The following is a 22,553-nucleotide window of genomic DNA, read 5'->3' as shown; positions in this document are numbered from 1 at the left end:
GCTTTCAGGCCCCTTATTCAAAAACACTGTGAACATGCAGCCGTGCAGTAAGAGCAACAGGCTTCTCTTCTCCAGCCGACATGTTCGACTTCCACACTCACGACCAGCTTCTTGAAAAGGTCGACGCTGCGATGTCCAAACACATGTCGAACAATGCTCCTAACACCTGAACAACATCAGCATGTCACATGTCACATGTCACATGTCACATGTCTTCATCAGAAGAGCTGCATCCTGAATATTATATTCATTATCGGGATCATAGTGGAGCATTGAGCGAGTGTGTGATCCTGTTAGTAACGTAGATAATGAAAGACATTAAAATGGACATGAAAGACAAGCCGACACACACACACACACACACACACACACACACACACACACACACACACACACACACAAGCCCACCACAGTTTCATCCACGCACCGCACGCAGGCCTGCAAGCGATCATACAATCAGGAACACATGATACACATGTGACACACATGTGACACACACACACACACACACACACACACACACACACATACAGTTAGGTGTCTACATGACCGTCACATAAAGATTAACAGTACTGAACGTCAGGAACGCTGAGAATGTGGTAGGTGACGATTTACAGCCGACATGTCAACCTGTGTGTGTGTGTGTGTGTGTGTGTGTGTGCGTCTTCACTAATGTAACAATAAACAGGTGCACAGACACACATTGCTGTTTAAAGATATGTGTGCGTTCATCTCTCATTAACGTGCCGACAGCAGCTCAACACGCTCTCTGTGCACGCTGAGGGACGTCTGATGACGCAGAGCAGACAGTCGAGCGATGACCTCACATGCCCGAGCCGACCCGAGCCGCCACCAGCCCTGACAACAGCCGCAGGATAAACATAAAACTAATTATTTTCTGAAACTTATTACAGAAGGTATTTTTGTGCATTTTTGAGTGTGTGTGTGTGTGTGTGTGTGTGTGTGTGTGTGTGTGTGTGTGTGTATGACTGTGTGTGTGTGTGCGTGCGTGTATGTGTGTGTGTGTGTGTATGTGTGTGCGTATGTGTGTGTGTGTGTGTGTGCGCGTGCGTGTGTGTGCGAGTGCGTATGTGTGTGCGTATGTGTATGTGTGTGCGTATGTGTATGTGTGTGTGTGTGTGTGTGCGCGTGTGTGTGTGTGTAATTGTATCTCTTCTGGCCAACAGTGACCCATTTCTCAGCCTTGTCTGGGACTGAGTGTGTGTATGTGTGTGTTGGTCCCACGTCCTGATCACCCCGTTCCCAAGACACTGCCAACACCCCGCGGCGCTCACTTACTCTGTCACACACACACACACATACACACACACACACACACACACACACACACACACACACACACACACACACACACACACACACACACTGTTGCATAACAAGAGAACAGAGAAAGATGAAATATTGATACAAACAAAGAAGAAGGAAGAGAGAGATTGTAGAACAGCTGATCTCTTGATGTCACACACACACACACACACACACACACACACACACACACACACACACTCAGATGGATGTCGTGCATCGTGCAGCAGCACAGAGTTCACTCACAATCATCGCTCATGGCGACGAGGACGACCGCCTGAAAGTGTCAGGGTGAGGACTTCTTCTGGTTGACTGCTCTGAAGCATGAACGTATCAGTCCTTCTCCACGCCTGGCGTTGGGAGCTGACTTGTGTGAATTTGGGGGAGACAAGTATCCCAGCATGCATCTCTACTGGGGGAGGATATGAGCTCCGGCTCGTGATGATTATCTGAAATCTGTTTTGGTTTCGTCCTCAAGTTTCAGGCCACGAAGGTGACGGGCTCATTTCACACAAGTGTGTTGGACGACCTGCAAGCAGCAGCTCCATCACATATGGAGGGAGGGGGGGGGTTCTTGATTGACAGCTGTCTCTTGGACTTTCTTGCGTCGCTTCACGAACCTCAAAGTGACGTCAGAACTCCAACATCCACATCTGTGGTTTGTGTGTTTGGAGGATTTCCTGCAGACAGTTCAGATATCTGACCTCTGGAGGCTCTATTTTTAGACTTGGTGACCTCTGACCCCCCCGCTGCTTTATTTAGGCGAGTAAACCGTCTGGGAAGCTGACAGGGAGTTCCCCAACCTGCTGCGTGATCCTGTGTTCTGCATGAAATGGACGTTTTGCTACAGAAACTAGTTTCTGGGTAAATAATTTATTCTGATTCATCAAAGTTTTTAAACTTAAAGAGAATTTCAGTGAAAAGAAAAACATATTTCAAACCTTCTGATTTGATGTAATTTGCCGACATATAGACAGTTGTTCTGCGCTGGAGTACGACTACTTTAAATAACCTTACATTAACTAAAGTCAACAAATGTGTCGCCGTTAGTTTCAGCAGGTAAAACAAACATAACAAAATAAACTTCCGGTCAGAAGTTTTTGAGGAGCAGCTGTTAAAATAACAATAATGTTTATTCTACGTCAAATGTATAAAACGAGCATGAAGCAGAAACTTATAAATATTTATAACTGTTATTTCATATTTTATCTGACTTCATTAGCGTTAAGGAATCTGAAATGTTCTTCACAAATGTGTTTTATCTAATAAAGAAAGTTTAGAGATATATTTAGTTAACAGTTTAAAACTCTTCGGAGCGACGTCGCCTCCTACAGGATCCTCGGGAGTCCTGCATCCGCCCTGTTCATCTGTTATCTACACATCTATAAGTCTGCATCTCTGCAGCTGCAACCGCTGCTTCCTGCATCTCTGCAGCTGCAGTCGCTGCTTCCTGCATCTCTGCAGCTGCAGCTGCAGGTGCTGCTTCCTGCATCTGCTTCCTGCACAACAGCACAGCGCTGCAGAAGATGCACATAACATGCTCATTTATTATATATGATATATTATTTACTATATATCATATATTATTTATTATATATGATATATTATATATTATATATGATATATTATTTATTATATATCATATATTATTTATTATATATGATATATTATATATTATATATGATATATTATTTATTATATATCATATATTATATATTATTTACTATATATCATATATTATTTATTATATATGATATATTATTATTATATATGATATATTATTTATTATATATGATATATTATTTATTATATATGATATATTATATATTATTTATTATATATGATATATTATTTATTATATATGATATATTATTTATTATATCTCATATATTATATATTATATTATATATATATATCATATATCATATATTATATTATTTATTATATATTATATATTATTTATTATATATCATATATCATATATCATATATTATATATTATTTATTATATATCATATATTATATATTATTTATTATATATCATATATTATATATTATTTATTATATAATATATCATTTATTACATATTATATATTATATATCATATATTATTTATTATAATATACTTAACAAATCAATAAGAGATAGAAAGTAAAATACTTTTAGGTCGAAATTCTTACTTCTTGTCTAAATCACAGATATAATTTTGATTAATGTTAATTTCTGTGTGTGTGAACACACACACACACACACACACACACACACACACACACACACAAATGAATGTTCTTACACAGAAGCAGACTTGATGGTCGTTTAGCCTCTTTGTGCTGTTGTTTTGAGTCTCTGTGGTTTTGTGTCACTTTGTGGTCTTTTGTTGTTATTTCTGTCTGTGTTTGTTTTGCATCTCTTTGTAGTGATTTTGCAGTCGCTGTGAGTCTCTTTGTGTCCCTTTGCAGCTGTTTTGTGTCTCTTTGTAGTCTGTTAATGTTTCTTTGTGCTCATTGTGAGTCTCTTCCTGGTTTGTACGTGTCTGTTTGAGTGAGAAGCCTCTGACACGTCCAGTAATCCATGAAAGAGCTAAAAACTAGGACAACAAAGCTGAACAAAAAGCACCGACAACACAAAATATAATGTTTATATAATGTAAACACAATGTAATTATACAATAATCCAACATCACACTGCAATAAAAATATATACAATAAATAAAAACAAAATACCTCATAAACATTATTATAATTTAAAAAAATAATAATAGATGAATAAATTCATTTAAAATAAAAATACAATTTACCCTGAAGTGCTGATGACTTTTGATCAGACGTTAGACTATTATACCAATAAGGACATTCTCTGCTTGTTACAGCAGCTCGTTTATCAACCTAATTTTAAAAGATTTTAAAAAATGACAAAACAGTAATGTCTCTAATATTCCATATGGTGGTTTTGTTTGGGGGAAAGTGTGTAATGTAACATCATGTAGATACTTTTATAGGTAATATTAGAATTACAAGTAAGTAGAAGAAAAAAAAAGATTGTAATAATGTAATTTAAATGTATTATTTAAATGTATATATGATAGAGCAGGACAAACAAGTCTTTAATTGTATTTGAATTCCTTCTACAAATGAAGATGTGACGCACGGGGGCGGCCGCTGAGCTTCACCGGAAACGGAAACGGTCTTTTGTTTTCCTCTCGTCTCGCTCCTCTCCTCCGGGCAGCGACAGAAGTTTGAAACAGAAAATGGAGCACAAATTGATCCTGGCGGTCTCCGGCTTCCCGAGCCTCTACGACACCAACTCTCTGACCTACAGGGACCTGAACATGAGAGCCGAGTCGTGGAGACAGGTGTCAGAGATCGTCGGTGTTCCCGGTAAGTTTTCTTTTTTAATTTCTTAACGTTAACGGCTGCTCTGCGAAAACTGTTTATTTCACCGACTAACCCACAAGAAGCAGATTTCATGTGGCTGTGAGGTGAGACTTCATTAAACCACTTTACTTTTACAATGTTCAACAAACCTCTTCTTAAAAAGATCAAAACAATAGAGGTGCGTCTCTTAATACGTTCCGACTGTCTGTGGCGCTCAGCCCAAAGCACATTGGTTCCTACTGAATACTTTAATCTTATAAATAGCTCACAAACGTAAAGATTCATAAAAATAAGGTTTAGAAATGTACCAGAACAGCTGGCCAGTTTACAGACTTTGAAGTTACATCATTACATGTTTGACTCCAGAATAAGTACCTACGTATTATCAGCAAAATGACTTTATATTAATATTTTTAGTGCGCTTTGACAGATAAAGCAAAAGCATGGAATGAAAAGACGAGCTCACGTAAAATCAAGTCAGAGTTTTAAGAGGTTTGGTCTGTGTCTCTGTGTGTGTGTGTGTGTGTGTGTGTGTGTGTGTGTGTGTGTGTGTGTGTGTGTGTGTGTGTGTGCGCGCTACCAGACTTGAGATAGGAAACATCTGTAGTAATGTCCACATCTGTTCTTCTTCTTGTGTTCGTCAGAGTCTGAGTGCAGAAGGAAGTGGAAGACGCTGAGGGACCAACACCGGAGGGAACGGCAGCGGGAGAAAGAGCGGCGTGAGAGCGGCATCGGGCTCTTTAACTACAGGCCGTGGAGATACTCGGCCATTCTGTCGTTTTTAAACCCCTTTATCGACGCCAGAGCTGCCGGCACCAACGGCTGGGCTCTGGACCCGCAGCCCTCTCTGTTCCACGCCTCAGAGATGGGCTGCAGTACGACGACCGAAACACGCAGCGACGACGACGACGACGACGAGCATTACGGTTCGTTCTTTAAGATGTTCCCTGAGAATGCGTCTCACGTTTCATAAGAGGCCAATAACAGAGTTTATTAGATGATTAGACACGTGTTGATTCTGTGTAACGATAATATGCTTCTGTCTCAAGTTATTCGATCCTGCATGTGAACATTTAGTCCCAAGAAGCATCATCGGAGTTCTTTGACGCTTCATGGGAAGTGTTGATATTCACTGCAGATATATAAAACATAAAGATATTAAATTACTCAATAATTAAAGTTTCAACGGAGACAAACATGAGAGCAGCTCAACAACTAGAAGTGTGAAGCTTAGAGAACACAAAGTTCAGGTGTCGGTGTCGGGGCCTGTTGAATATTAAATCCTGCTGTGGGATGAAATGTGACGGTTTTCTCCGCAGACATCTCCGTCGTAGACGCGACGACGACAACAACGTCCTCCTCCTCCTCAGAGTTCGTTCAGAGGAAGCGGCCGTCGTCTGCCAACAGAGACGGCATCAGATTCAAAGAAGCGAAGCTGGAGGGGACGTCAGACGGCGCTGCGAGAGACGACTGTGCACAGATGCAACAGCACGACAACATGAAGGAACTGTTTGAGATGATGATGCACTCCGTCACCTCTCTAGCGGCGTCCTTAGCTTCTTCGCACTCTTCCTCGCAGCCCTCAGATCAGCTGATGCCTCCTGCGCGGTCGTCGCCGGGAGTCCCACAGCCCGACCTGCGTCCCCTGCAGCCGTCCTGCGCCGCCTCCGGGCTCAGCCACTTGAAAACAGAGGAGCAGGAAGCCGAGGTGGCGGAGCTGTTGGTGCTCACTGACGGCGAGGAGGATTGCGACGCCGCGTCTCCCAGGCCGACCCGGGCCAAGAGGAAGAGCGGCAGCGACGCTCTGCTGGAGGAGTACCTGAGGAGGCTGGAGGCCCGCGAGGCTCAGAGGGAGCGGGAGCTGGAGCAGAGAGACGATGTGACGCTGTTCTTACTGAGCTTGGCTCCGGCCATGAGGAGACTTCCTGCAGAGAAACAGTCCTGGGTCAGAACCAAGGTGCAGCAGTTTCTACACGAGGCAGAGTTCGGTGCTACCAGTTTCCAGTGACCCAAATCATTTTTATAAATACTGAACGGATCACATATTTGTGGACTTTATGAAAAATATAATTCCCATTTTTTTCCATTTTTATGATATTGTATCGTTTGTGCTGTTTTTAATAAAACAATCCTTGTAACTGTAATTTATATTTTGATATATGAATTATCAAAGTGAAGACGGTAAACACGACGTTCCTTTGTGTGTAGAGAAAGAACACGTGATCAGAAACATGGTTGTTGTTGAGATTAAACTGTGAAATATATGGATTTATATATATAATGTCTGGTCTGCACAAATTTATTCATTTCTCATAAACAAATTGCAATAATATTAAAGAGTTTGTGAGTGACGTGTCATGTTGTACAGAGCAGCTACAAAAACATTAATTTAAACTGCCTTCGATATAAAAGAAGTATAACTTTGTTAAGTAACAAACACATATGTTGCACTTCATTTCTTTGCATTTTTTTGTTTTAAAATATCTTCACTTCCTCCACCACTGATCTATGCCAGAGTTCCCGCGGATGCTTTAAAAGGTATTGAATTAATTAATATAAAAATGTCTTAAATCAAACTTTCAAAAGTCTTAAAAAATGAACAAAATGAATCCTAAGTAACTGATGTAGTGTCTTAAATATTATTCTGGGTGGCAATAAGGAATCCTGTATGCATTCTTTAATTAAACAGAATCTATGATGTTCATTGTGACAGACAGTGTAATGATTCAGGAAGAAATTCTGGTTGATAACATTTATTTTTACACATATTTACTAATTATTCACATAATGAATGTGAGTGTGCTGATTTTATTTTGAAGGAGCACTGCCCCCTACAGGCGCATCGACGGTATTACAACTAAAACGACTTCCATCCGGGTCTTTGGGTCAGCTGATCAAAACACGGAAGTGGTTGTGAAGTTGTCAACGCGCTGGTGTCAACCGAAGCTGCTGGAAACACTGAATATTCGTCATATTTAAGGATTTATAAACGCGTTTCCGGTGGTTTTAAAGTTTCTAAGCGACAGTAAAGTCTGACAGCTGTTCTCTTTCATCTGTAAGTACCGGGACACGTTATTAACGTTAGTTTTTAATGTGATATTGGGTCATTTTCTACATTATGCATTTACTTTTACAATGCTGTAGCATTAGAGATGTAAATATCACAAAGAGCTATACGTGTATTGTTAAACTCATTTAAACAGTGCGGGAAGAAGTATTCTGATCTTGTACTTCAGTTAAAGTAGTAATACTACAGTGTAGAAATACTCTGCTACAAGTAAAAGTACTCATTTAGCAGAATGGCCCATTTCAGAATACTCTTAATAATAATAATAATATGAATATTAATAATAATAATAATAACAATAACAATACTCTTAATAATAATAATATTAATAATAATACTCTTAATAATAATACTCATAATAATAATATAATATTATATTAATAATAATAATAACAATACTCTTAATAATACTCTTAATAATAATAATATTAATAATAATACTCTTAATAATAACAATAATATTAATAATAATACTCTTAATAATAATAATATTAATAATAATACTCTTAATAATAACAATACTCTTAATAATAATACTCTTAATAATAATATTAATAATAATACTCTTAATAATAATAATAATATTAATATTAATAATAATAATATTGTATTATAATTATTGATGCATGTGTTCATCACTTTAATGTTGCAGCTAGTGAAGTTGGGCCTGATTTTAAATACTTAAGTAGCTTAATCTGTAGTAATACATTATTAGTTTATTTTTATTTTTGCATTAATAATCTGAATCTTAAATTTAGTTCAGTTTTAGTTTCTTCACAAAACAGTAAAATACAAGTACAATAAGACATAATGGAGATGAGAACAGGGGTCCAGACACTAAGCAGATAGTATTTAGAACATATGTTTACTAATATTACTTACTGTCTGGATTTGAGAACGTGTGTATCATACAGTAACATTTACAAACACTAACCAAATACCCTAAAAACTAACTGTAACATTTACACCAAACATTTAGCCTGCAAACCTTTAGTCTCCCGATGAACCCTGAACTCCACATTTCTATCAGCAGGAAGCTGCTGATGATGAAGGTGTTTCGCTGTCCGGCCCGTCACGGCTACGCTGTGGAAGTGTCTCCGTTCATCCCCAACAGAGTGGCCTGCGCCGCCTCACAGCACTACGGCATCGCAGGTCAGCGTGGTGCACTTACAACCTTTCAAATCTGCGTGTTCTCTCGAGAGTCATTTAAAGGCTTAATTCATTTTAAATAATCCTTAAAATTAATAAATAAATAAATAAATAACAAAAAATATTTTAAATAATAATAATAGTAAATAACAACAAATATTTTAAATAAACATAAATAATAATAATAATAAATAACAACAAATATTTAAAATAAACATAAATAATAATAATAATAATAATAATAAATAACAAATGTTTTAAATAAACATAAATAAATAATAATAAATAACAACATATATTTGAAATAAACATAAATAAATAATAAATAAATAACATAAAAAGCCACTTTTTTTTCTTGTATTTAAAATTATTTTTAACCTAATTATTTATTATTTTATATTTAAATACTAACAACAGACTCAAAACCTTCTAGAATAATTATTGGATAATTTCTAATTTTCTAATAATAATAATAATAAAATGATAATATCAGAGACGTGTATCCAATATTCAATCTGTTTATCAAAACCTCTGACTTTATTTAGATTTGTCTCACCTTGTGTTTGTCCGCTCTTCGTGGCAGCCTGATGAATATTACGACATGAATGTAAATGAGAAGCTGAACACATGAAATGATCATTAAAATAAAAGCCTGATGACTTTTACACTTACGTCAGCTACTCGCTCAAAACGCTGGTTTTCCTCGTGCATGATTATTTGGTTGATGCGCTCAGAATGTTGATATGAAATGCAGAAAAGTTGGGAATTCTCATGAGATTTCGAGATAACTTCGATAGAGAAAAGCTTATTTTCTCTCACCAATGATCTCGAACAGCCAACAATCAGTGATTATATCATATTCATGAGAAGCTTGCTTCCTGCATGTACTGTAAACATCATTATAATAATGAGAGGAGAGATCTAAGGTTTGAGAGCAGATTAATTAAGGTTGGAACTTATTGAATCTGGATATTCTGCTGAGTAGAATCACATTAACATGTGACCTCCATGTGGGGTGACGGCGCCCTCCACCACCGGACGAGGGAACATGTCGGAGACTTTGTGACAACCAGCTGAAACACTTTGTCTGCTGCGAGTTGAACTCACTGAGTGTTTGCAGGTCGTGGCTCCCTGCTGGTCCTGGAGGAGACGGAGACGGGAGTCTCTTTAGTCAGAAGGTAAAGTTCCTTCTTTTTATAATTTAGTTTGAAGTTTGATCTTTGACCTTTACGCACTTTAAGTTTTTACACTTAACCACTTCATCACTTTAGTTTAGTGTTAGCGGTAGTTACTGTGTGTGTGTGTGTGTGTGTGTGTGTGTGTGTCAGCTGCAGTGGGGGGTGACGGTCTGTTCGACGTATCGTGGAGCGAAGCCAACGAGCACGTCTGGTCGCCGGCGGCGGGACGGTAGCCTGCAGCTGTGGGACACAGCCAATCACAACGCTCCGCTCAGAGTGGCCAAAGAACACACACAAGAGGTCAGACGCTCAAACAAACTCACTGAAGTACACGAGTGTGTGGGCTCTGTAAGGACGTGTGGTGTGTGTGTGTGTGTGTGTAGGTGTATTCTGTAGACTGGAGTCAGACCAGAGGAGAGAACCTCATCGTCTCCGGCTCCTGGGATCAAACCGCTAAAGTGGTGAGTTTTGTACTTTTGTATTTGTGTACTGTTGTCACTTCTTTTCTGTCTGTGTTTTTATTGTTGTGTCTCTTCCGTCCCTCCAGTGGGACCCCCGCTCTCAGCCAGTCGTTGACCACGCTCAGGGTCATGAAGGGGTCATCTACAGCACCATTTGGTCGCCTCACATCCCAGGATGCTTTGCTTCAGCCTCGGGTGAGTCTGCACACAACACAAGCTGGAGAGATTCTTTTAGTGAAGGAAACATGAAAATATAATATGTCATAACTTTAATCTCACAATGTGATGATAAACTTCAGTCACCACATAATAATCATGGATGATAACTTTGTGAAGAGGATGCACTAAAACATCAGTTTAATGATCTTCATCACGTTTGACTCGTCTGTCGGTGGCGTGTTTGTTTGTAACGCGGTCACAAGGTGGCGCTGCGGCTGCGTTGTTGTGTCTCTGCGTCTCGTGTTCCTTCAGACTCACGAAGAAAACCTGCTTTTTGTCTTGAATGTCTTGAATCTGTGAGTTACTCATTCTGTAGATAAAGTGTCATCTTCATCTTCATCTTCATCTTCCACATCCACAGTCTGCAGCTCAGTTTGTTTTTATACTTTATAAATGTGATAATAATAATAATAGTAGTAATAATAATAATAATTATTATTATAATAGTAATAATAATAGTAATAATAATTATAATAGTAATAATAATAATAATAATAATAGTAATAATAATAATAATAGTAATAATAATTATAATAGTAATAATGATAATAATAATAGTAATAATAATAATAATAATTATAATAGTAATAATAATTATAATTATAATAGTAATAATAATAGTAATAATAATAATAGTAATAGTAATAATAATAATAATAATTATTATAATAGTAATAATAATAGTAATAATAATAATAGTAATAATAATTATAATTATAATAGTAATAATAATAGTAATAATAATAATAATAATAATAGTAATAATAATAATAATAACAATAACAATAATTATAATAGTAATAATAATAATAATTATAATAGTAATAGTAATAGTTTAATAATAATAGTAATAATAATAGTTTAATAGTAATAATAATAGTTTAATAGTAATAGTTTAATAGTAATAGTTTAATAATAATAGTTTAATAGTAATAATAATAGTTTAATAGTAATAGTTTAATAGTTTAATAGTAATAGTTTAATAGTAATAATAATAGTTATAATAGTAATAATAATAGTTTAATAATAATAGTAATAGTAATAATAATAATAATAATTATTATTATTATAATAGTAATAATAATTATAATTATAATAGTAATAATAATAATAATAATTATAATAGTAATAATAATTATAATTATAATAGTAATAATAATAGTAATAATAATAATAATAGTAATAGTAATAATAATAATAATAATTATTATAATAGTAATAATAATAATAATAATAGTAATAATAATTATAATTATAATAGTAATAATAATAGTAATAATAATAATAATAGTAATAATAATAGTAATAATAATAATAATAATAGTAATAATAATAATAATAATAATAATAATAATAACAATAATTATAATAGTAATAATAATAGTAATAATAATAGTAATAATAATTCTAATTATAATAGTAATAATAATAGTAATAATAATAATAATAGTAATAATAATAATAATAATAGTAGTAATAGTAATAATAATAATAATAATTATAATTATAATAGTAATAATAATAGTAATAATAATAATAATAGTAATAATAATAATAATAATAATAATAATAATAATTATAATAGTAAATAATATAGAATAGTAATAATAATAATAATTATTATTATAATAGTAATAATAATTATAATTATAATAGTAATAATAATAATAATAGTAATAATAATAATAATAATAATAATAATAATAATAATAATAATAATAATAATAGTAATAATAATAATAATAATAATAATAATAATAATAATTATAATAGTAATTATAGTATATAATAAATCAGTCCCCATATTAGCAGCAGCTGCATTACAGTGAAGACAGATGAGCAGCATCAGTAATGAAGATGTGAACGTCTGCAGGAGACCAGCTTCATTCATCAGGGAGGGAGAGCCGGGTTCTCCTTCTGTGGGAGCGCATCAGAAGGTGGAGCACAGCGCTGACTCCATCAGAGGGTGGAGCACAGCGCTGACTCCATCAGAGGGTGGAGGTGCAGCTCTGACTCCATCAGAGGGTGGAGCTGCAGCAGCTGCAGTATCAGTTTGTGAAGCGCTGCTGATTAAGTTTCCTGATGCGTTCGGGTTAATTGGTTTGCGAGCGCGAGCGGAAATCTGTGATGAGATTTTCTAAGCAGGAAGATGTTAAGCTCGTGCTGTGATGTTACCTGGAGGTGAAGTGTGAATATGTGGACTCTTGATATCACTTCTTAACAACAACTCAAAGTTCTCGTTTCACTTGTTTATATGCTTAAAGTGGTAGAAAGAGAGAAGAAAGAGAAGAAGAGAGAAGAAGAGAATGATGGTATGTGCATGCTGCAATAAAAAAAAATACAATACTGATTTTAGTTTCATACTTTATTTGTATACTTTGATGGTTTTGTGTTCAGATGGTTGTGGGAAAGATATCCAAATGGATTCTACTAAAGTCCGTCTTCTCCTCCCCTCCCCCCCCTCTGTTCCCTGGTTTTCCTCGGCTGCTTGTCCAGGGTGTTTGACCCGACTTCATGCCCCACTCTGCCCTCTTTCTGCCCCCTCTTGGTGTTGCCTGCCCCCTGCTGCCAATACAAGGCTCGTTATTGGTAAGCAGAGCTACAGCCGGAACTCCCATCACTACAACACACACACACACACACACCTCACACACGCACACACACACACACACACACAAAAACACACACACACACACAGGTCTTTCAGCTGCGCCTCAACATAAAACCACTTTAACAGGTTAAACTTTACTAAAGACTATGACTGCGTTTGGTTTTATAGAGAATATGTTACAGTCCAACATGCAACCTTTGAAGTGCATGGATGTTTTCACAATGCGGAGACACAATAGATCACCTGTACACCAGGAATGCACCTGCTGAAAAAACACTTTGTAACCATTTAAATCACTTAGAAATCAGAGCTTCAATCTTCTACATAGTTCAGGTTAGTGTAACAATGTGAGGCCAGTTTTAAAGAAGTAGAGGAGGTTGCAAGAACGTGATTTGTGTTTACAATACATACGTAACTATGGTCATCTTTAGTTTAAGTAATTGGTCCAATACTGTTGTGAGTATATGAGTAAGTTATATGTGTGTTCCGATGCTAAAGCGGCGCTTCTGCAGTTTGCCAGAAGAGTTTCGACAAAGAGGATCTCGTTTCATTAAATGTTGCTTTTTAAAGCTTGAGAGTGGCACCTTTCGTTTGCTGTATGTAGGTACTGTGTGCTTGATTGTAGAGTAGTTGCGGGTACTGTGTCTGTGCACGGGTGTTGGTGCTGTGTGTGGACTGTTACTGGGACTGTGGGTGTGCTGTGACTGTTGGACTGTGTGTGTGGATGTGCGACTGTGTTGTGTGACGTGTGAGGTTGTGTGACTGTGTGTGCGGTACGTGTGACGTGTGGACGTGTGTCGTGTTGTGCTGTGTGACTGTGTGTATGTGTGGACTGGTGTGACTGTTGTGACTGTGTGCTGTGACTGTTGTGTACTGTGGGATGTGTGTCGTGTGACTGTGGGTGATGTGGCTGTGGACTGTGTTGGTCTGCTGTGACTGGGTGTGTGGATGACTGTGGTCGGTGATGGTGGTCAGCCTGTGAGTTGACTGTGGTGTGACCTTGTGCGTGTGACTGTGTGTGTGACGTTGTTGTGTGCTGATGTGTGTGCTGTGTGGACTGTGTGTGACTTCGTTCTGTGTGACGTGTGTCTGTGTGACTGGTGTGTCGTGAATGTGGGACTGTGTGACTGTGTGATGATGACTGTGTGTCTGGTGACTGTGGAAGTGTGGACTGTGTGTGTGCGGCGTGTGTGAATTGTGACTGTGTGCTGTTGGTGACAGTGTGTGTGTGACTGTGTGTGAAAGTGTGTGTGACTGTGTGACAGTGTGTGATGGTGATTGTGTGGGGACGTGGTGTAATGGTGACTGTGGTTGTGTGATGTGTGAATGTGACTGTGTGTGGGGAATGTGTGAATGTGGTTGTGACTTGTGAGTGTGTGACGTGTGTGTAGGGTGTGTATGAATGTGTGTGTCTGTGTGTCTGTGTGACGGTGTCTCTGTGTGTTGGTGTGTTTGTGTGACGGTGTGTCTGTGTGACGGTGTGTCTGTGTGTGGGTGCCATGTTGGACGTGTGTGGGTGTGACTGTGGTGCTGTTTTCTTAGGTGTGGAATGTGTGTGTGACTGTGTGTGACTGGTCTGTGTCTGTGGGACTGTAGACTGTGTGTGACTGTGTGTCTGTGGACTGTGGTCGTGTGGGGTGTGTGCTGTGTGTTTGTAGTGGGACTGGTGTGACTGGTGTGTTGTGGATGTGTGTGTTGTGGGTGTGTGTGCTGTGAAAGCTACCAGGTGTGGACTGTGTGAAGCTGCATGAATGGACAGAGGGGGCGTTCTGCCCTGGATAAATAAATTAGAGAAAGAAACAAGTCCAGCGCCAGTGAATGAGCAATCCTCAGGGTTATTCTTAGAACAATGGAGAGGAGGGAGGACCATCAGAAATACACAGGAGAAGGAGGGGACGTCGGAGAAAAGAGGAGGAGTGAAGGACCAGAGGATGAAAAAAGCCGCAGTGGCTTCGTGACATGCGCGGTGATTTAGTGGTGTAATCGGGAGAAGAGAGAAGAAGAAAGAGAGTGCGATGTGCGAGCAGCGTTCGGATGTTGGAAGAAGAAAGCAGACGAGGAAGTGGTGCAGGAGCGAGCCGGAGTGTGTGTGTGTGGATTTGTTGACTCAGGCATTCGAGCGGCACGACAGCGATTGTTTGGATTCAGTCCTGAAGTCAGATTCTCAGGCTAGAGTCCAGAGCAGCTTTAAATTCTCTGCAAGCGACCGCTCATGGGCTGTGTGACGTTACACGCACACAACATTCAGCTTTCAGGCCCCTTATTCAAAAAACTGTGAAACATGCAGCTCAGATGCAGTAAGAGCAACAGGCTTCTCTTCTCCAGCCGACATGTTCGAATTCCACACTCACGACCAGCTTCATTGAAAGGTCGACGCTGCGAGTTGTCCAAACACAGTCGAACAATGCTCCTAACACACTGAACAAACATCAGCATGTCACCGATGTCACAGTACATGTCCAGTTCTTCATCAGAGAGCTGCATCCTGAATATTATATTCATTATCGGGATCATAGTGGAGCATTGAGCGAGGTGTGATCCTGTTAGTGAACGTAGATAATGAAAGACATTAAAAAGAATTGAAAGAACAAGCCGACACACACACACACACACAACACACACACACACACACACACACACCCACACACCCACGCCACCACAGTTTCATCCACGCACCGCACGCAAGGCCTGCACGCGATCATACAATCAGGGAAACACCATGATACAACAGTGACACACATGTGAACACACAAACACCAAAACACACAACACACACACCATACAGTTAGGTGCTCTACAGAACCGGCTCACAAAGATTAAAGTACTGAACGTCAGGAACCTGAGAATTGGGTGCGATCGACGAACATGTGGTCGGGTTTTGACGATTTTAACGCATGCAACCTGTGTGTGTGGTGTGTGTGTGTGTGTGGTGCGTCTTCAACATTGTATACAATTAACCATGGGTGCACAGACACATTGCTGTTAAAGATATGTGTGCGTTCATCTCTACATTAACGTGCCGGACAGCCAGCTCAACACGCTCTCTGTGCACGTGAGGGATCGTCTGAGTGACGCAGAGCAGACAGTCGACGATGACCTCACTGCCCGAGCGACCCGAGCGCCAACCAGCACCGCTGACAACAGCCGCAGGATAAACATTAAAAAAATTATTTCTGAAAATATTACAGAAGGTATTGGCATTTTTGTGCTTTGTGGTGTGTGGGTGTGTGTGTGGGTTGGGTGTGTGTGTTGTGTGTGTGTGTGTATGACTGTGGTTTTGGTGGGTGTGTAGACTTAGTGCGTTGTATGTGTGTGTGGGTGCTTGTGCATTTGTTGTTGTTGGTGGTGCGTGATGTGCGCGTGGCGTGTCGTGTGGGTAGACGTGCGTGTGTGTGATGCCGTTATGTGCATATGTGTGTGCGTTTATGTGTATGTGTGTGGAATGGATGTGTGTGTGTTGAGGTGTGTGTGTGGTGTGTAATTGTATCTCTTCTGACAACAGTGACCCATTTTCTCAGCCGTTGTCGGGACTGAAGTGTGGTATGTGTGTGTTGGTCCAAGTCCTGATCACCCCGTTCCAAGGACACTGCCAACACCCCGCTGGCGCTCACTATCTGTCACACCAACACACACACACACAACACAAAAACACACACACACACACACACACACACACACCACACACACAACACACACACACAACACACACACTTGTTGCCATAACAAAGAAAAGAGACAAGATGAAAATATTGATACAAACAACACAGAAGAAGGAAGAGGAGAGATTAGTTTAGAACAGCTGATCTGCTTGATGTCCACACCACACACACAACAACACACAACACACACACACACAAAACACACACCAGGAGTGGATGTCGTCATCGTGCAAGACAGCACAGAGTTTCACTCCCAATACGCTCACTGGACGAAGAGGACGGACAGCTGAAAGTGTCAGGGTGAGGACTTCTTCTGGTGACTGCGATCTGAAGCAGGAAGTTATCAGTCCTTAGCTCCAGCCTGTGCGTTGGGAGCTGGACTTGTGTGAATTTGGGTGGAGACAAGGCTATCCCAGGAATTGCATTCTCTCATGGGGGAGGAGATGAGCTCGGCTCGTGATGATTATCTGAAATCTGTTTTGGTTCGTCCTAAAGTTTCAGGCCACGAAGGTGACGGGCCATTTCACACAAGTGGTGTTGGACGACCCGCAAGCAGCCAGCTCCATCACATATGGAGGGAAAAGGGGGGAGTGGTTCTTGATTGACAGCTGTCTCTTGGTGGACTTCTTGCGTCGCTTCACGAACCTCAAAGTGACGTCAGAACTCCAACAATTCCACATACTGGGTGTTGTGTGTTGCGGGATTTCCTGCAGCCAGTTTCAGATATCTGACCTCTTGGGGTCTATTGTTTAGATTGGTGACCTCTGACCCCCCGCTGCTTTATTTAGGCGAGTATAAACCGTCTGGGAAGTGACAGGAGTTCCCCAACCCACTGCTTGCGTGATCCTGTGCTCTGCATTGAAGGACTGTTGGCTACAGAACAACGAGTTTCTGGGAAAGTAAATAATTATTATGATGTCATCAAGTTTTATAACTTGAAAGAGAATTTAGTGAAAAGAAAAACATATTTCAAAACCTTCTGATTTGATGTAATTGCCGACATATAGACAGTTTCTGCCGCGGGAGTACGATACTTTAAAGTTAACCTTCCCTTAAACTCAATCCCCCAATGTGTCGCGTTCGTTTCCCAGCAGGTCCCACAACATCCCCCCAACATCCCCGTTCGGTCCGCAAGTTTTTGGGCAGCCAGCGTTCCAAATCCAATCAATGTTCCTATTCTACTCAATGTACAACCCCCCCCCCCGCGCATGAGGCAGACCCATTCCATAATTCTTTCGGTTTTCCCATACCATCTGACTTCTTGACCGCGTTCGGCTCTGCTGATTTCTTCACACTGTGTTTCTTCATCAAGCCAGTTTGAGAATTACTAATCAGTCGTTCCAACCCCTAACTCTCGACGCGACGTCGCATCCTTACAGGTCACTCGGGAAGTCCTGAACATCCGCCCTGTTCATCTGTTATCTCCACACTAAGTCTGCAATCTCCATGCAGCTGCAACGCTGCTATTCCGGCATCTTGCAGCACACAGTCGCTGGCTTCCTGCAATCTCTGCAGCTGCAGGCCTCGGCCAGGTGCTGCCCTTCCTGCAACAAACATCGCATCCATGCACAACAGCACAGCGCTGACAGAAGGATGCACCTAACATGGCTCATGTATTATATATGATATATTATTTACTATATATCTATAATATTTATTATATATGATATATTATATAGTTATAATGGATATATTAGTATAGGGTAGCATATATACTTTATTAGAGGTAGGGAGTAGTAATATAGTGAAGTATGCATAGTAGAGTATAGGAGTAGGTCATGAGTATAGAGAGTAGTTAGATGAGACGCAAATAGTTTATAAGATGGAGGTTAAGTTAGTAAGCGTATGAGTATATTATGTATTTATATAATATTTATTATATTATGCTATATTTAATATATGTATGTGTATTAGATCGATGAGGAGAGAGAGGATTGAATAGAAATTATATTATGAGACTATATAAGATAATTATAAGTCATATATTCAAATATAGTATATATATATAGGGATGATAGCCATATATCATAGGAATATTATCTATATATGAATATATATTTATTATTAGATTATATCATATCATTATATATTTATTATATATAATATTTATATATTATCTCATATATCATATATAGGAGTTAGTTTATATAATAGATCATTTATTACATATTATAATTTATTATCATTATATATTATATTATAATAACTTAACAAATCAAATAAGAGATAGAAAGTAAAATACTTTTAGGTCGACAATTCTCATCTCTTGTCTAAATCACAAGATATAATTTGATTAATGTTAATTTCTGTGGTGTGTTGAACACACACCACACACACACCACAACACACAACACACACAACAACCACAAATGAATGTTACTTAAACCAGAAGACAGACTTGATGGTCGTTGATTAGCATTTTGTGACTGTTGTTTTGAGTCTCGTGGTTTTTGGTCACTTGGTTGGTCTTGTGTTGTGTTATTCTCTGTGCTGGTTTGTTTTTGTGCATCTTTTTGTATGATTTGCAGATCGCAGATGAGTCTCTTTGTGCTCTCTCATGTTGCAGCTGTTTTCGTCGTCTATTTGTTAGTATGTTTGTAATTTTTCTTTGCTGACTCACTTGTGAGTATCTCTCCTGGTTTGTACGTGTTCTGTTTGAGTCGAGAAAGCCTCTGAATCCGAAGTAATCATGAAAGAGCAATAAGACAAAACCTAGGACAAACAAAGCTGACAAAAAAAAAAAAGCACCGCAAACCAAAAATCTAATTTGTGTTTTATATAATTGTAAACATCAATTGTAAATTATACAATAATCCAAACATCACACTGCAAATTTAAAGAATAAAAATAAGGTAGACCAATAAGAAAAAAACAAATACATAACCAGTCATAACAAGGAGGTAAGGTGTATAAAATTAAAAAAATAAATAATAGGATGAATAAATTCATTTTAAAATAAAAAAATACAATTTACCGCTGTGAAGTGCGTGAATTGATCATCAGACTCAGACGTTAGACTATTTTATACCAATAAGGCACATTTCGCATATTCGCAGTAGAGCCTGATCGTTATCAACCTACTATTTTAAAGATTTTAAAAATGACCCAAAACGTAAAGTATCTCTCTAATTATTCCATTATGGGGTTGTGTTTGGGGGGAAAGTGTGTAATGTAACATCATGTAGATACTTGATGGTATGATTAGAATACAAGTATGTAAGGTAGAAGAAAAAAAAAAAAAAAAAATTTCCGCCTCCAAATTGTGTAATAATGTTTCCATACTCTATACCACCTTCGATTCCATTATTCCAATTGTATATGATTTTAGAGATATCTAGCAGGAACAAACAATCTTAATTGTTCTTGAACTTTTCTTCTACAAATGAAGATGTGACTTCGCCCAGGCGGGCGGCCGCTGAGCTTCACCGGAAACGGGAAAAACGGTCTTTGTTTGTCCTTTTCTCGCTCCTCCTCTGGCAGCGACAGAAGTTTGAAACAGAAAAATGGAGCACAAATTGATCCTGGCGGTCTACAGGCTTCCCGAGCCTCTACGACACCAACATCTATGACCTACAGGGACCGAACATGAGAAGCGAGTCGTGGAGACAGGTGTCAGAGATCGTCGGTTGTCCCGGTAGGTTTCTTTTTTAATTTTTAACGTTAACGGCTGCCTCTGCGAAAACTGTTTATTCACGAACTAAACCACAAGAGCAGATTTCATTGTGGGTGAGGGGAGGAATCATTAAACACACTTTCACTTTTACAGTTCAACAAACCTCTTCTTAAAAAGATCAAAACATAGAGGTGCGTCTTTTATTACGTTCCGACTGTCTGTGGGCTACAGCCCAAGAAATTGGTCTATGAATACTTTAATTTATAATAGCTCACAAACGCTAAAGATCATAAAAAAAGGTTTAGAAATGTACCAGACACTGGCCAGTGTATAAGACTGTGAAGTTACCATCATTACAGTGTTGACTCCAGATAAGTCCTAAGTTATTATTCAGCAAATGATTTATATTAATATTTTAGTGCGCTTGTGACAGATAAAGCAAAGCATGGAATGCAAAAGACGAGCCATCCACGTAAAATCAAGGTCAGAGTTTTAAGAGGTTTGGTCTGGTTGTCTGTGTGTGGTGTGTGTAGCGTGTGTGTGTGTAGTGTGTGTGTGTGTGTGTGGTGTGTGTGTGTGGTGTGTGCGGGCTACAGACTTGAGATAGGAACATCTGTAGTAATGTCCAATCTGTTTCTTCGTTCTTGTGTTCGTCAGAGTCTGAGTGCGAACGGGGGGAAAGTGGAAGACGATGAGGGCAAACCGGAGGGAAACGGCCAGCGGGAGAAAAGAAAGGAGGCGTGGAGGGCCGGCTCTTAACTACAGGCCGTGGATGATACTCGGCATTCTGTCGTTTTTAAACCCCTTATCGACCAGAGCTGCCGGCACACAACGGCGTGGGCTCGGACTCGCAGCCCTCTCTGTTCCACGCCAGAGATGGGCTGCAGTCCGACGGACCCCCGAAACAGCAGAGCGACGACGACGACGAGAGCATAGCGGTTGTTCTTTAAGATGTCCCGAGGAATGCGTCTCACGTTTCATAAGAGGCCAATAACAGAGTTTATTAAGATGATTAGGACACGTGTTGATTTCTGTGTACGATAAATGCTTCTGTCTAGTATATCGATCATGCATGTGAACATTAGTCCCAAGAAGCATCATGGAGTTTCTTGACGTTCATGGGAAGTTGTTGTGAATCACTGCAGATATAAAAAACATAAGATATTAAATTACTCAATAATTAAAGTTCAACGGAGACAAACATGAGAGCAGCTGCACAACTAGAAGTGTTGAAGCTTAGAGAACACAAGATTCAGGTCGGTGTGTCGGGGCCTGATTGAATATAAAATCCTGTGTGGGATGAAATGTGACTGTTTCTACGCAGGATACTCCGTCGTAGGGGAGCGCACGACGACAACAACGTCCTCCTCCTCCTCAGAGTTTCGTTCAAGAGGAAAGAGGCCGTCAGTGCCAACAGAGACGGCATCAGATCAAAGAAGAACGAAGCTGGAGGGGAGTAGACGGCGCTGCGAGAGAGACGACTGTGCACGATGCAACAGCACGACACATGAAGGAACTGTTTGAGATGATGATGCACTCCGTCACCTCTCTATAGCGGCGTCTGCTTCTTCGCATCTTCCTCGCAAGCCCTAGATCAGCGATGCCTCCTGCGCGGTCGTCGCGGGGAAGTACCACAGAGCCGACCTGCGTCCCCTGCAGCCGTCCTGCGCCGCATCCGGGACAGCACTTGAAAAACAGAGAAGGAAGCGAGGAGGAAGCGAGTGGTGGGAGCTGTGGTGCTCACTGAGGCGAGGAGGAGGATTGAGCGGAACCGCGGTCTACCAGGCCGACCGGGCCAAGAGGAAAGAGCGGCAGCGACGCCTGTGGAGGAGTACCTGAGAGGAGGCGGGTAGGCACGCGAAGGATCAGAGGGAGCGGGAGCAGTGGGGCTGGAGCT

General features: G+C 39.4%; 1 protein-coding gene and 1 pseudogene across 1 annotated transcript; both read left to right on the top strand.

The window, feature by feature from the left end:
- Positions 1 to 4,477: 4,477 nt before the first annotated feature.
- Positions 4,478 to 6,977, top strand: LOC115003550 (uncharacterized). Its single transcript, XM_029425391.1, has 3 exons — positions 4,478 to 4,702; positions 5,344 to 5,625; positions 6,019 to 6,977. Exons 1-3 carry the CDS (start codon positions 4,573 to 4,575, stop codon positions 6,705 to 6,707), a joined length of 1,101 nt encoding a protein of 366 aa, XP_029281251.1. The 5' UTR covers positions 4,478 to 4,572; the 3' UTR covers positions 6,708 to 6,977.
- Positions 6,978 to 7,612: 635 nt separating this feature from the next.
- Positions 7,613 to 18,646, top strand: LOC115003863 (peroxisomal targeting signal 2 receptor-like; annotated as a pseudogene).
- The last annotated feature ends 3,907 nt before the right edge of the window (positions 18,647 to 22,553 follow it).

This window comes from Cottoperca gobio, chromosome 24 (genome assembly GCF_900634415.1).
Source record: "Cottoperca gobio chromosome 24, fCotGob3.1, whole genome shotgun sequence".
Lineage (NCBI taxonomy): Eukaryota > Metazoa > Chordata > Actinopteri > Perciformes > Bovichtidae > Cottoperca > Cottoperca gobio.
Note: the sequence above shows the minus strand (reverse complement) of the source record. Positions and strands in the feature narration are given on the sequence as shown.

Excerpts from the sequence above, each read along its gene's own strand:
- LOC115003550 (XM_029425391.1), top strand. The coding sequence starts at position 4,573 with ATGGAGCACAAATTGATCCTGGCGGTCTCCGGCTTCCCGAGCCTCTAC. Across the intron at positions 4,703-5,343 it reads AGAGATCGTCGGTGTTCCCG|AGTCTGAGTGCAGAAGGAAG; the intron begins GTAAGTTTTCTT and ends TGTGTTCGTCAG. Across the intron at positions 5,626-6,018 it reads CGACGACGACGAGCATTACG|ACATCTCCGTCGTAGACGCG; the intron begins GTTCGTTCTTTA and ends TTTTCTCCGCAG.